Here is a 22,939-nt window from a genome sequence, read left to right on the forward strand (position 1 = left end):
AATTTAGAGCTAATTAGGTTTAGGACGATAGCATTCCATAGGCCTGAGGGGGGAAAGAGGGAGAAGCGGGCTCTTCTGCTGAGCTGGGAACCCGAGGCAGGGCTTGATCCCAGGACCCTGGGATTAGGATCCAAGCCTAAGGTAGACATGTAACCAGCTGAGCCACCCAGATACCCAGATACCCCAATCATGTATGTTCTTTAAAAATAAGTGTTCACAGGCAAATGGAATGAATGAAGACAGTCCTACATATTACACAGATCCCAGTGTTTTTGAAATAGCCTTAAAATCTTCAACAAAGACTTTTAACTGCTGTAATATAAATGAACACCTTTCAAAATGTTAAACTGAAGCTCATCAATTTTGGAGTCAAGCTTTCTGTAAACCTAAACTCTAACAGTTAAATAGTGAGATGTTCCTTCCTATTATTACTGCCGAATTTCCTTAAGCTAAGGAAAAACAGAGGAAACAGGCTGGCAAGCGCCATCTCGTGGGCTTCCTAGGAAATATTTTTACTGTATTCAACAGTACAGTTCCAGAAGCAAATTTTTAGACTTATTCAATACAATATTCTCTATATTCAAAATGTTACTTTAATTTAAATCAAAGTATTAATACCAATTAACTGGGCTCCAAATACCAATTAACTGTAATAAAGTATATTTGTAGACTTGGGTAAGAGCTTTCTTCTAAAGCACTTGATGTATTGAAAGCCAAACCATCACATTTTATCTTTACAACATCCTTAGGAGTTAAGGCTGCAGAGATATATTATACAATAATGAAGCTTGGGAATCTATATACCAAAGGAATTATAAAAGCATCTAGGCAATAGAGACATTAGAATGAGTTTTCTCATTTTGTAATGTAACCAAGTCATAGAACAGAGGCCTTTTGTTGTTAATAAGGGCTAAATCAAAAAAGTTAGCAGGAATTGGAAAATTCAATGGAACTAATAAATCTACTGTGTGTGTGTGTGCACACATGTACATGTGCCTTTTAAGTAAAAGTTTACAAATCAAGTTAGGAGTTGAGGTTCATAGTATATGAAAAAAAAAAAAAACAGGAAAGGAAATGTCCCCAAAGTCATGTTTACATGATTCTCTTTAGACTTTAGAAATAGTATGATTTTATTATTTTATATATTATTGATGAAGAAATATTAATATTCTACATTTTCAAAGAGTGTAGAGTTGCCTCACCACAAGCCCACAAGATGTGTTATCTTTGTCTCCCAGTGGTTTTTTTTTTAAGGCCAAAATGAAATACCAACATTTAAAATTAGGAAATTCCTCAATATCTCCTCTTGTCTGCTACCTAGGCCCACTGCAGGTATCTGAGTTGTAGGCCTTGGTTTACATTTTTTCTTACATTTACATTTTTTCTTTCTGGCTTCCTTCATTTTTCCTTCAGGATTTTTCCTGGTACTCTTTTTTGGGGGGGGGGGGTTTACATAATGACATCCAAGCTCATGCTATGGAGCAATGCTATCTGCTTAAGGACTCTCCCCCAGTTTTCTAGGTGAAACGTGCTTAATTCCAGTTCTGCTGTTGGTTGATGAGGCAGCAATGTCTGGAGATCTGCAGATTACTCATCTTTTTTTTTTTTTTAGATAGCTTTATTTATTTATTTATTTGACAGAGAAAGAGATCACAAGTAGGCAGAGAGGCAGGCAGAGAGATAGGGGGAAGCAGGCTCCCCACTAAGCAGAGAGCCCAATGTGGGGCTTGATCCCAGAACCCAGGGATCATGACCTGAGCTGAAGGCAGAGGCTTAACCCACTGAGCCACCCAGGTGCCCCTATTCATCTTCTTTTTTTTTTTTAAACAAAGCTCTGAGATGCAAAGCTTTGAGAGAGTTTTCTGCTTTGCAAAGGGAAACCCAAGCCTACTAGTGGTAGGAAGAACTAGGGAGATCTGTGTTATGGTTCGACATTTTCTTTATGGGAGGGGAAAAAGACTATATACTTGGGGAAGATAGTATAGAACATTACTTTGGTAAAGTCTGGGTTGATTTAAGATTTGATAGCATTTTTAATTTTTATAGCCTCCCACATCTGCTTTAATAAAATTAGACCACAGCATACCATTTTGCTAGTGTTGCTAATGATTTTTTTTCTTATTCGAGTTTTATAAGTGATTTTTTTTTTATAACGTAACCACCATAATATATTTAGTTGCCTTGCGGCAATATGCTAGATAATATTTCCATAGAGGCTTTCTCAGGGGCTGTGAATCTTTTTATAATAAGGCACTGGAAAATAAAATTTGAAGCTTACTAAACTTCCTCTCTGGTTTGAATTCTTTAGAAAAGAGAAAGTATGTAAAGTGATAATACACTGTTAAACATACCAGTTCATACAAGTTTTGTGGGAGGTTTTGGTAATCAGGAAAAAATTTGAGATTTTTTTAATTAGGAAGTCTGAGATAGATGTAACCTAAGAAAATAAATTTGAAATATAAAACATGAGAGTTTAAAGTAACAGACTTCATTCACATCAATTTATATTACCATTCCTAAGTCTTCCTTAAAATCAAAGTTTTTAAAAAGTGCTACTTGATGGTATTTATTATTAAAAGTGGCTGCATTTTCTCAATTAAAAAAATTTAGATGAAACTCACCTATTACAAATTCTTAGTCTCTTAATCTAGGAATTGTTACGTAAATGCAGTTTAATTATATTTCCATAAGCCTTCTGTTTAAATTTTAAAATAAATGTCAACTTATAAAAAATTATACCTTGCCATCTAATAATAGCAGCCGAAAATATACAGTAAGCAACATATTAAAACTGTATGCTTATTTTAAATGTAATTTTACTAGTGAAAAAACTATCTTGGAACATTTTAATATTAATATACTTAACATACTTTAATTTTCCTTCTTCCCTTGGTAACAGAAAATAGCCTATTATAAGCTGAAAATATTGGATATTTTCTATTGAGACTTTCATTAAATTTTAATTAAGTCAAAATTATTTCTAAAAACTGTTTTCTAATTTTGAAATGCCTGTTTTCTTAACGTCAATTATTATACTTGAAAAACAAGATGAAAGGAATAAAGTTTTGATTAGAAGAGTGGAATTGAGCTGAAGGAGGTTTCGCCCCAAGAATAAGTCCTGAGAACTGTGTGCCGCCTCTGCTCCCTCCTTTCCGTCAAGAGAGAGAGAGACAGAGACAGAGAGACTGGGAGAGAGAGAAGGCAAGGAGGGAGGAATTGAGGGACCGTAAAAGAGAGAGAGCAAGAGCTCCCCTGTCTGGAGAGACCGAGAACAGCAGGGGAGGGGGTGGCACAGGAAGGAGGCTTGGGCCCCTCCAGAGAACTGCAGAGCCATCTGTCTGAAAAATGCAGGATGACAGGCCTCTAAGTATTCTTCAAGTCTCTCTATTGTATAGGGATCTCTGATTCCTTCTTTCTATTACTGTATTATTAATCCTTCTTGTTCCTTTTTCTTGGGTCTTTTGAAATAATTTATCCTTTTAATTTCGACTAAAAGAGTGAAAGGACAAGCTGAGAATAATCTGTCATTCAAGGAAATTAAGTCAGAGTGTCTGGTCAACTTCTAAATATTGTGATGGACTAAAAAAAAAAAGTGACTTGTTTTTGTGGCTCTTATGTTGAACTGTATATTTTGCAAAGATATATAATGAGCATCCTTAACAACATCCAAACCTAAGTATATTAACAAATGCCATCCAAAGCCTTAAATAGGCGATATCACCAAAAACAACTTCTGGGAGTGGCAAAGTCAATTTTGCCCACTTTTCTTTTTCCACAATTAAATAAAAATATTATTCGCAATATGTGAAATGTACCATAAATCACTGACTTCATCTTTCTGAGTTTCAGCACATTCTAAAAAACAGTCACTTGCATGAGCTTTTTTAATCCACTGCTTTGTGCCTTCTGTCCAGCAACTTAAAGACACTTCATGAGCCATTCTGTAAACAGAGGACTAAGATGCAGATGTCCTATGAACCTGGCTAACCCACTAAGGTCTCAGGGAGGCTGGAACAAAGAAGGGCATCCCTTCAGCGCCTCCTTGCTAAGAGCCTGAAAATATCTAAATGAACAGAGAAGAGATATCAAACCAGAGGTACCCAACATTCCCCTCACATTTAGTCTGGTCTGTTTCCAAGGGATACTGGACACCCAGCAACACTAAAAGGACCAACAACGAACCTGGATTAAGAAGCCCTGTGTTTGTAGATCCTGTTTAGTGTTCCTTCTCCTCTGCTTTGAAAGTTGGAAGAAGAATGAAGAGACGTTTTTTTTTGGGGGGGGGGGGTACAGAATGTAAAGCAGTATAAATCCAACCAGAATTTCACCAAAAACTTTTCAAAAAAGTTAGGCTGACAAAAGCAACCAATCCCTAAGCAAATGATATGTCCTGCCCTTGACATGCAACAATACTGCAGATATATACACATATGTCTTCCTTTAAAGACTGAAGATAATTAGACAACAAAAACAATAAGAGATTTTGAGATATGTTTACTACGGCTAACTTGATTGGCATGTTGTAAAGTTATAGGAAAAATTATTGAGTGCTCTATGTTTCTATCCTGGAATTGTTAAACTCCAGAGGGACCGGAGCGCCTGGCTGGCTCAGTCCGTAGAACAGGCGACTCTTGATCTCTGCCTGGACAGTAGCTTTAAGCCCCACAGTGGGTGTAGAGAGAACTTAAAAATAAACTCTTCTAAAAAAATTAAAAGTAAACTACAGAAGTACTATGGTTTAAGAACTATTTTATTCACTTAATTATTTCTTTTTAAGATTTTGTTTTTATTTATTTATATGATAAACAGAGATCACAAGTAGGCAGAGAGGCAGGCACAGAGAGAGGAGGAAGCAGGCTCCCTGCTGAGCAGAGAGCTGGATGCGGGCTAGATCCCAGGAACCTGGAATCATGACCTGAGCCGAAGGCAGAGGCTTTAACCCACTGAGACACCCAGGTGCCCCTCACTTAATTATTTCTTGAGCACCTACTACGTGTGAAGCAGTATGCTAAGCACTGTGAGTACAAAGTAAGAAAGAATGGATGTTACCTTACAGACACCAGCAGCCTAGAAAGATAGAAAGATACATAACTACTATGAAAGGAACACACTGGCAGATGTCACAGGAGATCTAAAGATAAAATGATAAGGAATTCCGGGGGCGCCTGGGTGGCTCAGTGGGTTAAAGCCTCTGCCTTCGGCTCAGGTCATGATCTCAGGGTCCTGGGATCAAGCCCCACATCGGGCTCTCTGCTCAGCAGGGAGCCTGCTTCCTCCTCTCTCTCTCTGCCTGCTTCTTTTGTGATCTGTCTGTCAAATAAATAAATAAAATCTTTTTTAAAAATAAATAAATATAATCTTTTAAAAAATGATAAGGAATTCAGAAGACCAGGCACTCCTGGTCCCAACTGCAGTACTGAAGGAAAGACAGAGCAAGCACTGGAAACAGAGACAAGGGAAGAGACGGGGAAGACAAAGAAAAGCAGAATGGGCCCAAGCTGGCAGCTGACTGGGTACGGAGGTGAGGGAGGAAGGACAGAAGAAGGAAAGCTAAGGCGCCGGCACCAGCAATGTGCCGTCTGGAGCGCATAAGAGATTTGGAGGCGGGGTACCAGGAGACTTGGGAATCACCCACCCAGAGTGCACGGTTGACGCCTGAAGACTCCCTAGTGAGAAAGGGAGGCCAGTTCTTGCAAAGCAGACATTTCAGGCAACAAACAGAGGAAACTGAGGAAGAGTGAAAGGGAAGAAAAGGAGTAGCAGGAGAACACAGTGTCTTGAAGGACAACAGAAAAAGTTCTCAAGAAGAAAGAGGTAGTCAAAATGATGAAGAGTTCAGAAAGATCCAAGATGAGGACTGAGGGGAAGCCACGGATTACTGGCTGCTCACTGACAAAACCACTTCGGGCCAGACAGAAGCTGAACATGAGGTGGCAGCTGTGATAGGAGGCTCTCCTTGACCAAACCCGAGTCCGGCTCCTCCAAGCCCTCTTCTTGACTAGCCTCAGCCTTGTGTCCAGGCCGCGCCAGGCCTGCACAGCCATTTGAGCAAGATATCTGCTAACTCAGTTGAGAGAGAATCCTCGTCCCTTTGATATCTGATCAAATTCCTCGCCCCCGACCCCTGATATCTCATCACCCCCGCCTGCCCTCCCTGAGAATCCTGTTGGGTCAGTATAGCAAGAATTCCCCCTACCTTGTCTCCTCTTGGTTGTTTTCCATCCCCTGACACCCTTGGCACCCGCTCCTCAGCTACAAATCCTCCCCTGTTCTCAGATTCAGAGGTAAGGCCCATCTCTCCACACCTATTGCGACAGTCCTAAGTCTTCCTTGTTCTTTAAACAAGCGTCAGAAATTGCTGTGCCTTCAGAGTTGCCCACCTTTCTTTTCACCAGGGTCGAATGCCATTCCCAAACCCCAAACTATTACAACCAAACACCGGCTGAGAAGCAATGGTGCAGACAGGGTTAAGGAGGAAGCAGCTGTGTGGGAAGAGGCTGTGGGGCATAATGTTCTTTCTATATCACTCTGCTAAAGGGTGGAGCGCTAACACTCGTGCTGGGTCCCACAGTCGAGGAAAGGCTTCCTCACACTGACTAGGAGAGCACGGCTGTAATGTAAGGGAGCCGATACAGGGGAGAGGAGGAAACTAATGAGACAAGACAGAGAAAAACAAATTCCTATGTTTATTGTTTTCAATCCTCTTGCATTATGCTTTTTTGTAAACCACCTCATTTCTTTCTGGAACAATGAGAGGTGTTCATAAATGACAAATAAAATTTTCCTTTTATCCATTTAAAAATATGAATGTTTGGACTATTGTTTGTATCTACTCTTCTAATAAACCTATGACAATTAATAGGAATGCTTATGTAGAATGCAGATTTATTATTATGGGAGAAAGACTATACGTTTTCATTTTCAGACCTTTCTAAAAAGTTAAGTTAGCCATTTTCATACTGAATTCCTATTCAATTTGATTATGTTCCCTACCATGAGGGTAAAACATGAACAAACCAAGCTAATTTATGTACAATTCCTTTGTACTATTGAAATGAAAAGGAACAATAGTTTAATGAACTGGAATTTGTTATCTAATTATGCCAAATAATTCAGAAACATCTGCCGATGGTTAGTAATAATATAGTTAAACCTCAAAGAATCTGCTCCCAGAGAGATTTCCATTTTACTCAAGCCCTTGTGAGCTTCCACTTGGGAAATCCATACCAGAGTATGGAACCAAGGGATGACATAATGGCACTTTTACACCGTTAAAAAAAAAAAATTAGCAAATGAACAAAAAGAAACAGAAGAGGGTGTGTATCACATGGATTTAGACCTTAAAATTAACTCCCAAAGAAACGAACAGCAGAGGGTGCATATCATATGGATTTAGACATTAAAATTAACTTCCAAATTTAAGACACAAAGCCGACTACTGTAATATGCAACATTCATTTGAGCATGTATTGAGTAGCTGGGCTGCATCAGACACTGTGGCGGTTAAGGATACAAACAAGAAATCCATAGCTTTCGTGTTAGGGAACTTCATCCAAAAGGGAAGACAAGATTAGACATCCACTAACCACAGTATCACCACTAAAACAGAGGTGTTTTGGGTACGGTGGATGAGAAAAGGTGTAAAACAAAGGAAGACTACTTAGAAGAGACTATTCTAGTGAGTTTTGCAAGATGTGCAGAGGTGAGTGAGCACAAGGAAGGGCTTGGGAAGTGACTGTGCTAAAGGCACACTGAGTGCAGTCTCTTCTGGAAACATCAAGTAGTTCAGTATGGCTGAAGCACAGCCTCTGAGGAGGAGACAGTAAGAGATGAGGCCAGACATATAAGCAGGAGTCCTATCCTAAAAGCCTTATATGCAAACTGGGGAATTTGGACTTAATCTTAATGGTAATGGGCTGGAGGAGTAAGAAACTCCTAGTCTAACTGTTAGACTAACCAAATTCTAAGAGGCAAGTTTAAATTCCCAAGTACAGACTCTAACATATTAAGAATAATCCAAAACAATAAAGAAAGAAAAAAAGATAAATAAATGAAAGCAAATATTCCAACTGATTCAAGGTGGGGCACCTGGGTGGCTCAGTTGGTTAAGTGTCTAGCTCTTCACTTGGGCTCAGGTCCTGATCTCAGGGTCATGGGATCAAGCCCCACATCAGGCTCTGCCTTCAGCAGGGATTCTGCTCAAGATGCTCTATCCCTCTTCCTCCAATAAATAAATAAATCTTTTTAAAAAATAAACAAACTGATTCAACGTTGTTCGAAGGATAAGTATACAGATGAAGGTCATTATTAAAATTATACTTATTCCTCTTTCATTCACTTATTTGCTCAGTAAACCTGGACGGAGTACCTATGACATACCAAACACTGAGCTTACAGGCCTTAATATATATTTTTTAAAGATTTTATTTGTTTATTTGAGAGAGAGAGAGAGAGCACAAGAGAGAAAGAGAGCTAGCACAAGGCAGAGGGTGAGGGAGAAGAAAGCTCCCCGCTGAACAGGGAGCCCGATGCAGGACTCTATCCCGTGACCCTGGGATCATGACCTGAGCTGAAGGCAGCCACTTCACCCACTGAGCCACCCAGGCGCTCCATCCCTTAATATATTTCAAGCACTAAGAGGGCAGGCGCTAGATCTGATTGTGGTCTGGATTACCACCCAAAGAAGAAGCATTGTTTACTGGTCAGTATATTTCACATTTCAAAGTACAGTAGGAGGTATAAATTGTCCAGCACTTTTGGAAGTCTATCTGGTATTTTTAAAAAGATTTTATTTATTTCTTTAAGAGGGAGGGAGAGAGAGAGAGAAAGCAGAAAGAGCACATATGCAAGTGGGCTTGCACACAAGTAGGGGAAAGGGCAGAAGGAGAGGGAGAAGCAGACTCCCCACTGAGCAGGGAGCCCAACATGGGGCTTGATCCCACAACCCTGAGATCATGACTTGAGCCAAAGGCAGACACTTAACCGACTGAGCCGCCCAGTGACCAAAGTCTATCTCTGGTCTATCCAAATAGACCAATACCAAAGTCTATCCAATACCAAAGTCAATCTGGTATTCAGTGTATAACCCTGAACTAGGTCTCTACCAGAGCATCCTCAGACAAATACTAAAATGGCACGTGCCATATATTTAACTACATACATAAGCAGTAATACTGCAGAACCACTTTCTCATGTGGGTCAACAGACTTGTGAAAACAACTGCTGTGGCACCTGGGAGGCTCAGTTGATTAAGCGTCTGCCTTCAGCTCTGGTCACGATCCCGGGGATCAGGACGGATCCCCACACCAGGTTCCCCACTCAGCGGGAAGCCTGCTTCTCCCTCTGCCCTTCACCCCACTCATGCTCTCTCTTGAGCGTGCGCTCTCTCTCTCCAACAATAAAATCTTAAAAAAAAAAAGAGAAAGAAAACAATTGCTATCTTGGATCTTTATTAATATCAATAATAACAATATCAGTGACAATATTAGCTACTATGTATCTTCACCACTGTATTAGGAACCTTACACACACGATCTCATCTATTTCTGCACAGATGGAAGAAGGGAATTAATAGCCCATGTTCATATATAAGAAAAATGAGACTGGAACATATAGCAGACACTTGGCAGAGAAAGGATTAAACATAGCCCTTGCACACCAAAATCTAAGCCCTTTCCTCTATACTACATACTCCACAAGCTTCCCATCTTGCAGAGTAAAATCTGATCCTTCCCATGGTTTATAAGGTATAATCTGTGACCCCAACACTCCTCCATTCCCCGGGACCCCTCTGTCTCCTCTCCCACCACTCTCCCCTGGCTTACTCTGCTCCAGCTCACTGCCCTTCTTTCTGTTCCTCAAAACTGTCAAGCACATCCCCACCTCAGAGCCTGTTCCATGAGGCGACGCCCCCACTTCACAGGACTCATTCCCTCATGTCCTTCACGTCTCTCCTTAAAATCCACCTCAACTCTGAAGCCTTCCCTGACCATGCTGCCACGTCGCGGGCCCCATCTCCTCACCCTGCTTTATACTTCTTCATAGCACTAGCCACCAGGCACACTATACATTTTTTTAAAGATTTATTTATTTTAGAGAGAGAGGAAAAGAGAGTGTGCATGCATGGGCGTGCAAGAGGGGCAGAGGGAGAGGGAAAAGGAGACTCTCAAGCAGACTCCATGCTGAGCATGAGTCGATGCGGGGCTCCAGGTCATGACCCTGAGATCACGACCTGAGTTGAAACCAAGAGTCGGGTGCTTAGCCAACTGCAACACCCAGGCGCCCCACACCGTACATTTTTTATTGTCTGTTTCCCTCCATTGCAAACATAAGTTCCTTGAGGACAGGAACTAAGACATACCTGGCACATTTTAGGTCCTCAATTTCTTGAACAGATGACTAAACAAATCACAAAAGACCACCCATCCCAAACCTCAGAGCTATCCTCAGAAAAAGTAGGAAACACCTCCTGTTGCTGCTTCCTTCTCTCACCCTATGGTTCTATCCATTCCCGCCCAAATCCCCAAAACCCAGGGCTTTCGCACTGTTCTTCTTACTACCCCAACCCCCTTCTGGTCTTTCTCAGTAATGTCTCAAGCTCTACATAAAAACCGCCACTCTCAGGGCACCTGGGTGGCTCAGCGGGTTAAGCCTCTGCCTTCGGCTCAGGTCATGATCTCAGGTTCCTGGGATCGAGCCCCGAGTCAGGCTCTCTGCTCAGCAGGGAGCCTGCTTTCCCTTCTCTCTCTGCCTGTCTCTCTGCCTACTTGTGATCTCTGCCAAATAAATAAATCTTTAAAAAAACAAAAACTAAAACAAAAACATGCTACTTTCTCTTCTCTTACAGTGCAGTTCCCTCAGTCAAAATGTTTGCTCTGTCTACTCGAAGATCTTGAGTCCGTAAATTGCAATCATTCTCCTGCTATGTGAAGATATCTATATCTACCATGTTATTCCTCATAGGTAACATGCTAAGTATCCATGCTTTAATTATAGTATAATAGTATTAAACTCATTTATTATGAAAGGTCTGCAGAGGAAATACTTCAGTCAGGCAGATATTTACACATTTATACCACTTACCTACTGGGCTCAGGCCCTGATCTTAGGGACATGAGTTCAAGCCCAACAGTGGGCTCTGTGCTCAGTGACAAGTCAGCTTGGGTTTCTCTCTCCCTCTCCCTCTCCCTCCAACCCTCCCCACCCCACCAGCGTGCACATGCGGGAGCATACACTCTCTAATAAATAAACAGGACTTTAAAAAAAAAAGAGAGAGAGAGATTAGCAGTTTAAAGAAAAGGAACAGCACAGTTTTCAAAAAGTCAGGTCTCTGGGTCTGAAAATCTATTCATGCAGAGATACTTTTCTTGGACTACATCTTTTCTTCTAATTTGTTTTACACCAGGAAATAGACATGGTCCAATGAAATCCGAAGGTTAAAAAGTCAGAGTGGAAAGGGAAAGGACAACCTTCAGTACAGCTAGAGGAAACACAATGAGGTGGCCCCCTGCCAGGCTACTAAGCAGCTGGCCACACTGGGGGGTGGAGGGGGAGGGGGGCACCTGACTCATCTTCCCTTCTCCCCCACAAATTCAACTGTCTGCATTCTTTCCAAGAAGTGCTTACTTTTCTAAATTTAAAACAACTATTCAAAACAGGCAAGGACCTTTCTAGTTATTGATTTTTTATTTTGTTTTTGTTTCTTGGAGAACAAAAAGAAACAAAAACTTTCTAAAAATGTAAAAAGTTCTAAAAGATTCCTGGATATAAAACCATTACTTTAAAAATAGTGATCTCTGTTTTTTACAGTTTAAGTGAAGTAAATCTTCTATTCAATTTGGTCATCCCCATTCGAGGTAATTTTTAAATTAATAACAGCTTGATTGAGATAGAATTCACAAACCATAAAATTCAGCCTTTAACATGTACACGGAGGTGGTTTTTAATATATTCACAAAGTATTCATTATGTTTTTTAGAAATATAGAGACAAATTAAGAAAGTATATTTATAACTATTTCATGAGACTTTTTTTCCCCAATACCACTTTTCAGTGCAGAATACAGTCACACCATTCCGGTTCTTAGTTTCTCCCTATTTTTCTTTCTTTCTTTCTTTCTTTCTTTCTTTCTTTCTTTCTTTTTTTTTTTAAAGAGAGAATCTTAAGCAAAATCCACACCCAGCATGGAGTCTGATGCAGGGCTGATCCCATGACCCTGAGATCATGACCTGAGCTGAAATCAAGAGTCAGTCACTTAACAACTAAGCCACCCAGACACCCCTCCCTATTCTGTGTTTTAAGGATAGTAGGATTACATTAATAAATAAAAATCAAAGCTTATGGGAATCATTTTCTCTATAAGAATGACTTATGACTGGTAAGACTGGGCTCAACACCTTGTCCTGAGTTGGATTTGCACAGAAAGTTCAGTGACTTCATTTAGTTTATATATGCCAGACAAATAATAAAGTGTTTTTAAAGGTGCTATTACTGATACTTTATATAAACATCAATTATCCATATCAAAGGATATTATTACTACTAGAGGGACTTTGAGAAAAGCTACACAAACCCCAGCCTGGCAAGGAAAACCCTGTTATGGCTGCTCAAAATGACAGTAAACTTAACTCTTAGGTTAATCCAATCTGATGAAAAATGTGTAACTTCTATTAATGTCATTCCTTCAAAACTATTATTAGATGGCACACAAAGCATGATCAAACAGTATTTTTCTGCCTATTTCTCTTATGATTGTTTTAGATTAGTCTAATGTAGTCTCATTGAAGGTAATATTGCCTTCAAGTGAGCAAAAATTAGCTTATGGTGGTCAAAAACCTTACTCTTTTTGTGCATAAAGCAGATATACACACTGTATAAAAAGACAGACAGTGTATCTGTTATTAAAGTTTCATGGGGAAAACAAGAAAAAATGCCTAGGAGCGCCTGGGTGGCTCAGTGGGTTAAAGCCTCTGCCTTCGGCTCAGGTCATGATCCCAGGGTTCTAGGATTGAGCCAGCTTTGGGCTCTCTGCTCAGCGGAGAACCTTCTTCCTCCTCTCTCTCTGCCTGCCTCTCTGCTTACTTGTGATCTCTGTCTCTGTCGAATAAATAAATAAAATCTTAAAAGAAAAAAAAAAAGAAAGAAAGAAGGAAAGAAAAAATGCCTAGGGGCACCTGTGTCATGCAGTCCTTTAAGCTAAGCATCTGACTTTGGCTCAGGTCTTGACCTGAGTGTCCTGGGATCAAGACGGGGGTGGGGGGGGGGCCCTCCCAGCTCAGCCAGAGGTCTGCTTCCTCTCTACCTCTCCCGCTGCCCCACCCCCACTCATTCTCTATGTGTAAGTGTGTGTGTCTCTTGCTCTCTCAAATGAATCAATTTTTAAAATCTTTTAAAAAAAGGAAAAAGAATGCCTAAAAATCTTATGAAGAGTGATTTTTTTTAAAAGGTAGACAAATCCAGATATAAAGAAACTGAAACTCTTATTGACAAATGTGTCAAATTTTATAATTATGCATATCACTCTATCTTCAAAGATTAGGATTGCTAGTACGATTGTTACTTGCAGAGACAGATGTCACTGGAAAGACTGCATCACCAATATCTTTTCCACTGTACACAGATGGTAACTATCAGAGGCATAGCAACTATAATTCTTTTATCTGTCTTACATAGCACTAAATCACCACACATTAAAAGAAAAACTTTAAAGTTGAAATAATAAGTTTTTGATACAGGTGAGAGAATATGCACAAGTATTTTTTAAATAAGGATGGTGATTTTAATGACAGATGAAAAGATGAAACATTCTAAGAAAAGTAGCTGAGTTCTCACCACTGGACCACCCTGCCGCTTATTAGGTAAGTCCCTCTCATATTCTTTGATGAGCAAAATCTGAAAAATAAAAATGTGAGCAGAGACCGTATTCAAGTGGAGTTTCCTATAAAATTGGCTTTTGGTCAAATAAGTCATACTGAAAATGCAGCTGATTTGTCTTTATAAAAACAAATTTTAGAGGCACTTGGCTGGCTCAGTCGGTAGAGCATGCAACTTGTTATTTCGGGTCTGTGAGTTCGAGCCCCACCATGGGTACAGAGATAACTTTAAGAAAGAAAGAAAAAAAAAATTAATGTCAAGACAGTAATAGGAAATCAGAATTTTTCCTAACTGTATTACAAAGAATACACCATTACCATTTAAATGCTCCAAAGGATCTCTATAAAGATGCCCAAGGGCAGGTGCATCAGGTGGTGGTGTAATGAAAAGGTTTCCATGGAATCCTAGCTATGACATTACATCAATGGCAGTGACGATAGTGACTGGTAAATTAAAGAAAAAAGCAGAAAAGGGAGAGGGGCCATGCCAGAGCTAGTTCTACCCCGAAAGAGAAGACAGTTACTCAGGGTTCAGCCAGCCCAGCTGGATAGTAACTGAGTTCCCAGTCTCAGCATTTGTCTGAGCTGTAAACCACAGCCCCATTTAGCTATAAATGACAGACATTCCTGCCAAAAGATAACCTGGCAGGATGCTTTTTCATCCAGCTCTGTCAAATACGGTTTTATTGGTATGGCCACTCAAGGCATTCTGTTAGGTACACGAGCTAAAAAGTCCTAAATTAGATGACTCGAGACTTTCCTTCTAGCCCAGCAGTTATTTGAGAACATGTGCTTCTTTTTCAGGGAAGTTCTAACAAGTCTTATTGGAAATAAGTAGTTAGGTACATACACTATAGTTCTGGAATGTAAGCTCTAAAGAGACAGGGACCATGTCTCTTGCACACTGCTACAGATGTATGTTGAACAGATCAACATACATCAACATACAACATGTGAGTGAACAGAGTATGAACTACATTTGGATAATTTTTAGGATTTGAGGCTTTAAAAATTATTCGTATTGATGCAGATGACTGAAAGGTATATTCATCTACAAGGTTGAGAAAAATGCTGGCAAAGTCCTGACCCTTCAAAAGTGTGCATTTTCAACTCCCAAATGGGACTATAAAATCAGGAAGGATTGGGGTCTAGTTCTTTTGTCACAGATAAACAGAAATTTGCATTAAAAGTATCTTTTTAAGTAGCAAAGGTGAATAATGGTGAAGGTAAGAGATAAGAGTTTCACTCTTCAGCTTAAGTTGACAAATATTTTGAGTTGCTACACTGTACTTTGGTGACAAAAAGTTAAAAGTATATCAATGTGAAATTGTACTGAGTAATTTCAGAGGCTCTCATTTTTTTAAATGAAGCTCACTTTCACCAATGTCCCATAAAAAGAACATTCTTCACAATGATAAAAAACAAAGCCTGGGGGTGCCTGGGTGGCTCAGTGGGTTAAGCCGCTGCCTTCAGCTCAGGTCATGATCTCAGGGTCCTGGGATCGAGTCCCGCATCGGGCTCTCTGCTCAGCAGGGAGCCTGCTTCCTCCTCTCTCCTCTGCCTGCCTCTCTGCCTGCCTCTCTGCCTACTTGTAATCTCTCTCTGTCAAATAAATAAAAAAAAAAAAAAACAAAGCCTGGATGGAAGAAAAAAGAACATAGGGGTGTCTGGGTAGTTTGTTTGGTTGAGCACCCACTTCTTGACTGCAGCTCTGATCATGACAGCAAGGGTTGGGAGATGGAGCCCCTGCGTGTGAAGCCTGCTTAGGATTCTCTCTCTGCCCTTACCTTCCATTACCCACACTTGCACTCTCTCTCTAAATTAAATTAAATTAAATTTTTAAAAACCTAGACTCTATTGCAGGCTGCTATGCACGCAACTGTGTTCTCCAATTAATTCCTTTGTTGAAGCCCTAACATGCAATGTGACGGTATCTCTGCAAATGAGGCCTTTGTAGGGCAATTAGATTAGATGACATTGTGAGAGTGGGGTTCACATGGTGAGATCAGTGGTAGTACAGGAGACCAAAGACCTAGGTTTCCCATCTCTCCACCACCAGAGGATACAGCAAAAAGATGGATGTCCGCAAACCAGAAAGAGGTCATTTCAGCAGGAAATGAATCTGCTGGCTTGCTGGTCTTAGAATTCCCAGCCTCCAAAATTTCAGGAAATAGATGTCTGTTGTGTAAGCCACTCGCTCAGTTTATGGTATTTCCACTACAGGAGTTCAAGTAGATTTAAGACACTAACCTTACCAACTAACACACCCATGATACACAAGGTAGGGTCCTAGCACTGGTTGCCTTGGGAAGGCTTTGGGAGAAACTCTATTGAGCTCTAACTTTGATGACTGTTTAGTTAGGTTCATCCAGTTTCTTATATTCCGATCTTCTCTTCACTACCATCTCACAGAACTTTATTACCTCACTGCTCCTCTGCTCTAAGTTGGTTACTAAGAGGAACTATAAAGGGTTAGGAGGTACTTCTGATTAAACTAGTTAAAAAGTAGTACAGTTGGGGCGCCTGGGTGGCTTAGTCAGTTAAGCATGACTCTTGATTTCCGCTCAGGTCATGATCTCAGGGTTGTGAGATCGAGCCGTATGTGGAGCTCCATGCTCAGCAGAGAATCTGTTTGAGATTCCCTCTTGCCCTTTGCTCGCTCCCTCCCCTGCTGTGCGCATGTGCTCTCTCTCAAATAATAAATAAATAAATCTTTTTTTTTTTTTTTAAGGTAGTATAGTTGACTCTTGAAAAAACAGATTTGAACTGCATGGGTATACTTATACGTGGATCTTTCTCAATAAAACCAGTACAGTACTTATAAATGTATTTTCTCTTCCTTATGACTTAACATTTTTCACTAGTTTATTGTAAGAATACAGTGTATGATACATATAACATAAAAAATACGTGGTAATCAACTGTTTATACCATTGGTAAGTCTTCTGATCAACAGCAGGTTATTTGGTTTTTGGGGAGTGAAAAGCTAACACAGATTCTGGACTACATAGGAGATCAGCATCCTTAATCCTCATGTTGTTGGTAGGTCAACTGTTACATCTAAAATAAAATCCATTTCTTCTAACCGTTGGGGACTGCTCTTAATGCATACAAAGGCCATTTTGAACTGGGCAAATTTGAGCAATTTCGTATTGATCTTTAATACAACGGTTCTCAAACTTGAGGATGACAGAATCACGGGGGAATTCCTCTAAAATCCCCTTCGCATAGAACTGCAGAATCTGTGGATCTAGGGGCAAAGGAATATTAATTTTGAACAAAGAGGCCTGATGGGCGGTGTTCAACGACAGCTACTGCTCTATCGAGACCGAAAAATAGACTCTGCACACAGGTGTACTTTCCTTTATAACAGGGAAATATTCTTAAAAATTGTAACCAAATTGGATTTTGTTAATTACATTCTATTTTCCCACAAGTTGACCTAAAATTTTGAAGACACTTTGTTCATTCTGAGGGGTGCGAGTGGTTGCTTTTATCTTCATCTAGAGGTCAAACCTGTGCCCTTCCTTTCCTCATCTCTACTTCAGTGAAGATGTAGTAATTTAGGAATCCTTTTAAAAGTACCTTATTCCTTACTCTGCTTCTCTCCAATTTATCTGTTGATTCACTGAGAATGTCAACATTCGAGAAGTGGCTGATTCATGAACCTTACCTTTGAAAACAAACCTGGAAATGCAGACTCTCTCCTTAGAACAGAAAATGAACTTACTACAAAAAACTAGTTTAAGGGGTAATTTTCCTGGGGAAATATTAGTGCTATGTATTAGGTACTACAGTATAAGAAATGCTTCTTCCAAAGAAAACACCAATTAAGTCTTCCACCATTTTTAACTTTTGTACCAAAAAAAAAGTCCACACTTAAGAAAAAGTGTTCTACTAAATGATGCAGATTAAACATAAGGTACTGAAAAGCAATGGTGAGATTTTTATTTCTTTCAGAGAAAGATGAAACATTTTTAAAGCACCTATGAAGAACCAACACCAAATGTCATTTCTAATACTATGGGTATTCCAGCAAAATAAACATACCCCAGACTGCAGACTGGCAAATTGTGTTCTAGGCTCAGTTTTGCCACAAAAGGGTCATGTGACCTTGGAAAATAACCTTCCTGCATCTGAATTTAATTTATAAAATGATTAAATAAATGTAACTCTTTGATTCCAGATTAATTCATTCTAACTTATATGAAAAAGCATTTGTGGTATGTGATGCCTGTAACTTGCTTAATCAAATGAAGCAATTAAAACATAACTGGAAACTTGATATTGTGAGTAACTTACTAAGACCGTCCTCTTAGCTATCAGTTTCCTACCAGTACATACCATACTACTTTGAACATCTAAATTTTCACAAACTGAGTTTTCTTAAAGGGAGGGACATGTGTACTATATAGTCCGCTTTGGCAATAGGAAACACGGTATCTTTTCAGCCCTTCTTCCCAACCTATTGTCATTACAGACTCGGGGGTGGGGGGGACCTTGAGTCTTAAAGACTGAAACAATAGTGTTGCAGTAATTACATCACAGAAATAACATTTCTTTCCTAAAATACTCAAAGTTATTCTCCGGAGATCACTTATCTTCCAGGAACCAACTTTCTTCTGTCTGCTCTAGTATTTGTTAGAGCAAACATTTTCCATTTTAACAAATATTCAGTTCACCAGTTATTCTTCTTTCCAACGAAATATACCGTCTCCAAAAAATCCGCCCCAAAATCCAACAAGACTCAACACATGCATTTGGCAATTCCGGGGAGGTGGGGATGCACAGACATCTTGTACAAAATAAATAAACTTTCCAGGATCTTTATTTACTGAGTGGAGAAGCACAGATTTGGAAACAACCAGCTAACTTCGCTCACAAGTTGGCATCTTCAAGAATCCTCCGTTTACAAAACACCCCGGACCTCACAGACTCCCAGCCCAGAATTGGCCAGGGAGCACACGCCCATCGGCCCTGCCTGGAGAGGAAACAATGGGAGAGGCGCGAGGGACCGAGCCCGGCGTCCCAGACGCCCCAGCTCCCCCGCTCCGGCCCGCGCCCGATACCGCGCGCTACGACCCTTCCCCTGGCGCCCGGGGCTCTCGTCCCCGGGGCGCGGCCCACCTGCAAGGGCGCGGGCAAAAGGCTGTACTTACCAAACAGGGTCAGGGCCATTGTAAAGGCGTTCGCCAGCTGCTCGCCGCCGCCCGCCGGTCCACGCGCTCCTCCCAGGCCGGCCGGAGATCACCGCATCGGCCCGAAGCGCTCTCACCTCGGAGGGAGCGGGCAGTCGGAGGGGCGTGGTGCGGCGCGGGCGCGCGGGGAGGCTGCAGGCCGGGGCTGCAGGGGGCCGCTGCAAGAAAAAGTTATTTATGCGTTATTGTCAGGCGCACCCGCACCGGGGGAGACCCGCTAGCCCTAGGCGAGCCGGCACTTGTCGCTGCCATCTGCGCACTACGCGGAGCGCGCGCGGGCGGCGGTACCTGCGAGGCGGGAGGCTTGGCCGCGGCGCAATGGCAGGCGGAGAGGCGGCGCCGCAGTGGCGGCGGCGGCGGCGGCGGCGGCGGGGAGAGGAGCAGCCTCGCGGGGCCCCCGGCGGGGCGCGCTCACTCCGCATCCCGCGGCCTCGCAGACGCCATCTTGCGATAGCGTCTCCCACTGGAACTGCCCCTGCGCCTCCTCGTGCCTCCCGCCTCGGGCGCCGGAGCCCCGTGCGTTCCCATAGCAACGGGCGCGCGCGGGGGTCGGGGGCGCGCGCCCCTCCTGCCCGGGGCCGGGCGGAGCCGCCCCAGCCGCCCGGGAGACAGCCTCCGGGAGCCCGGCGGGGGCGGGGTTGGTGTGCGTTTTAGCTGAAATCCCTGGGATTTTTCTTGAATGGGATTTGAGGAGGCGCGGAGAGGAGAAAAACTGAGCTGTTACTCGAAAGAGGAAGAGTCACAGGAGGATGCTCCATGAATCCAAGTCCCCAAGCAGGGTCACCTGGGGATCGGGTTCGTTTGAGGATAAATATCTCGCCCGGGGCCCTCGGGGTTAACGTAGAGTCGGGAGCCGGTGACCTGAAGCTACGGGACTCGGAAAGGGAGCCTGGAGTCGAGCAGAGACACTGACTCTTGGCTTCCTTTCCACTTGGACTTGGGAACCGCTGGGAGTAGGGATCAGACTGTCATATCTGAGGAAATCAGGAGTCGTTAGGATTACCTAAAATAATTTGATACAAGGCCAATGCTTAAATCTAATTTTCTTCCCCTTGCTTTACACCTCTTTGATATTGTCTCGGGAAAAATCAGCGTTTCACACTGTTTGGCACTTCTCCTATACCACAAAAGATTGCTCCCCTGAGCTTTTTGCATTTATCTGATAATCACTGGCAACATCCTTCTTTCTGTGATGTTCCCTGCTCGCCTCTGTCTTTGCCTTAATTAACGAAAAGCCATAGAACGCCTCGAGATTATCAGCCAAAAGATGTTCTTGAAAAGCTCGGTTATGATGTTTATGTCGTTTTCATTTAATGTATTCAAAAATTCAATATTCTCTAGTTGCCATGTTCCCTCTGTAAAAAAAAAAAAAGAAGAAAGAAAAAAAGAATCCCCCTTTTTCTTCTTTCCCTTAGGCATTGGATACTGTTGCAGCATCTAATCATGTAGATTTTCTCTTTGGTTCTCATGTCTTCCTACGTGCATCTTTCCTCTTACAGTTCCTCAGATTCCTTAATGTCATTTTCTGCTTCTAATTTTCAACTAATTCTTTTTAGAATATTATATAAATATCTTCTACTTACTATATCTTGAGGATCAAATCGTTACAAAAATGAAAATTACTACTACAAATAGAGCCACCGTTAATTCATCATCATTTCACATCAGACTCTAACATCAGAAGAAAAAGAAAAGCCAGTTGGAAGGAGGAGCCAAGCCTTTTGTTTCATGTCAGTTAACTCAAGAAAAAAGAAATAGTAGAATAATTCAACATGAACAAGCAAATGTGTAAGATGCTGTATGCTTGAAATTTTTCACTGTACTAAAATTATTCTCCTTTAGCTACTAATATCAAAATAAATCTTGAAATGCCCACAATTTTCAATCTTTAATGAAAAGTACTCTTGATTTTGAGCGGCCTTTCTGCTCGTGAAAAATTACAAACACACACCTCATGAAGATAAATGAGATACTCCAGAAGGCTTTGTGGTACAGATTTTATAACCATGTAGATTGCTGCTGATCTGTTCAGCAATCAGATAAATCAGAAACTAAAGACAACATTTGCTGCCTCAACCAGTGATTTTCAACCTTTTTTGGAACTTAATTTCCCTTTAGGTCTCTGATGAAAATACTGTCCCCCTTCCTAGGAAATGCGTAAGTGCATATATACAGTCACCAAAATTGCTTCCCAGAATTCCAGGGGGATTATGGCCTATTCAGGGACCCAGAGATCATTTGTAATCTTGGAAAGTTTTACATTTAAAATTTAAAATTTTCACCTTTCACCTGGAAGCATGAAATTTTGAACAGGAGAGTACCAAACTCCGCTAACTTAAAGATAAAGAAATTCAAGACTCAGCGGTCGAAAGATTTTCCCAAATGCGTACAACTTTTAGCAGCAGAACTAACAGGAAAATCTATGGCGTCTGGTGTTCTCCCTGACCACCACCTCAACTCTCCATCCCCCACCAATTTAGAGGATACATGGTTTAAATTTAAAAAGAAAAATCTGTTTAGTATTAGAAGCAGAGTGGCATGGGGAGTATTTTGTCCTCAGTCATTTTGCATGTTTGGGTCTTCTCGCAGTTTGGGACGTTGAATTTGTCTCAAAGCGTCTTTATTCACATGCTCTTCAATTCAGAACTCTGTATCCAGTCGGGTTGAGAGAAAAAGTGCTTTTCTCTTCTCTTTGTGAAACTCTCTAAGGTACCAGAGCATCAGTGTTTTGCTAGAATACCTCAGTTTCCTGGTAATTCTGTCCCCCTGGGGGCTTATCTTGCGCCTGTGAGGGAAATTAACAATCCTGTGGGCAGACTCACACTCCCATTATACAACCAAGCTTTGGTTAACAGACCAGCTTTGTACTGCTAGTTGTGGCTGCACCTAGCTGAATCTTAGTGATAGACCCGGCTTAGGCTCAGGTGGGGACATTTCTTTCCTTCCCTTCCTCTTTTCTGTACAAGTCTGGGCACTCCCACATACACACACACACACACACCCCTTCTAAGAGAGGTTTTTAGCGTACTATTTGAAACAATAGGACTCAGTGTTACTATGTTTCCCTTGTTAAACATACAGCTTTCCACAAGTAAATGAACTAACTTCATAATAACAAAATGCTTTCTTTATTTACTTGATTGAAGTGCTATGTCTTGAAAATAATGCTCATTTTTCTAATATTGTATTATCTAATGAGGAATAGAGAGTGTTGCTTTTCTCACCCGCTGGAAATAAAGCAATAGACTTTCAGCCACAGATTCAATGTAAGGAAGGGCATTTAACCACTTGGGGACGATTATTACAGTAGTATCTTAGTTGTTTATTTAAAAGGGCAAAGAATGAGTAGGCTTTTAAAACACTTATGTTTTCATTCAAACATTTAATTTTGTGCTTAACAAAAAAGAACCTAGAATGGCAGGATTTGTTTGCTCTGTTACTTACATTAGATTTTTAGATGAATGTTTAACTCTTTCTGGTTCTTCCTCATTTATAAAATGAAGGGACGGGATGGAGCTAATTTATATCTAATGTCCTTTTTAGGCTTAGCTGTCATTCTGTGATATTTTAAAGTATTTAAATTAACTGGATTATGGATAAAACAGAAGATATTTTTATTTGAATATTCAATATATCATTTATCTACGTGTTCAGTATATTTAAGGTGCTGGTATATCTGGTAAGTATAAGAGTCATAGGTTACATTTTCATAAAGTAAAGAAGTCATATGTTATTAAAATATTGATACTGTACTGAGTGCCGGGGTGGCTCAGATGGTTAAGCATTTGCCTTCAGTTCAGGTCATGATATCCAGGTCCTGGAATGGAGCCCCACTTTGGGCTCCCTGCTCAGCGGGGAGTCTGTTTCTTC

At 41.1% G+C, this 22,939-nt stretch overlaps 1 protein-coding gene across 2 annotated transcripts in view; it reads right to left on the reverse strand.

The window, feature by feature from the left end:
• The window catches only part of CHN1 (chimerin 1), a 211,735-nt gene extending 192,597 nt beyond the window's left edge, over nt 1-19,138 (reverse strand). The window contains exon 1 of one of the 2 annotated variants that reach the window (XM_059394198.1): nt 19,031-19,138. In XM_059394198.1, coding sequence (XP_059250181.1) covers nt 19,031-19,049 — 19 coding nt within the window. In that variant the 5' untranslated portion in view covers nt 19,050-19,138. The remainder of the gene's footprint in view (nt 1-19,030) is intronic. The other variant, XM_059394199.1, reaches the window with a different exon arrangement.
• Nucleotides 19,139-22,939: the final 3,801 nt, after the last annotated feature.

Source organism: Mustela nigripes, chromosome 3, assembly GCF_022355385.1.
Source record: "Mustela nigripes isolate SB6536 chromosome 3, MUSNIG.SB6536, whole genome shotgun sequence".
Taxonomy (NCBI): domain Eukaryota; kingdom Metazoa; phylum Chordata; class Mammalia; order Carnivora; family Mustelidae; genus Mustela; species Mustela nigripes.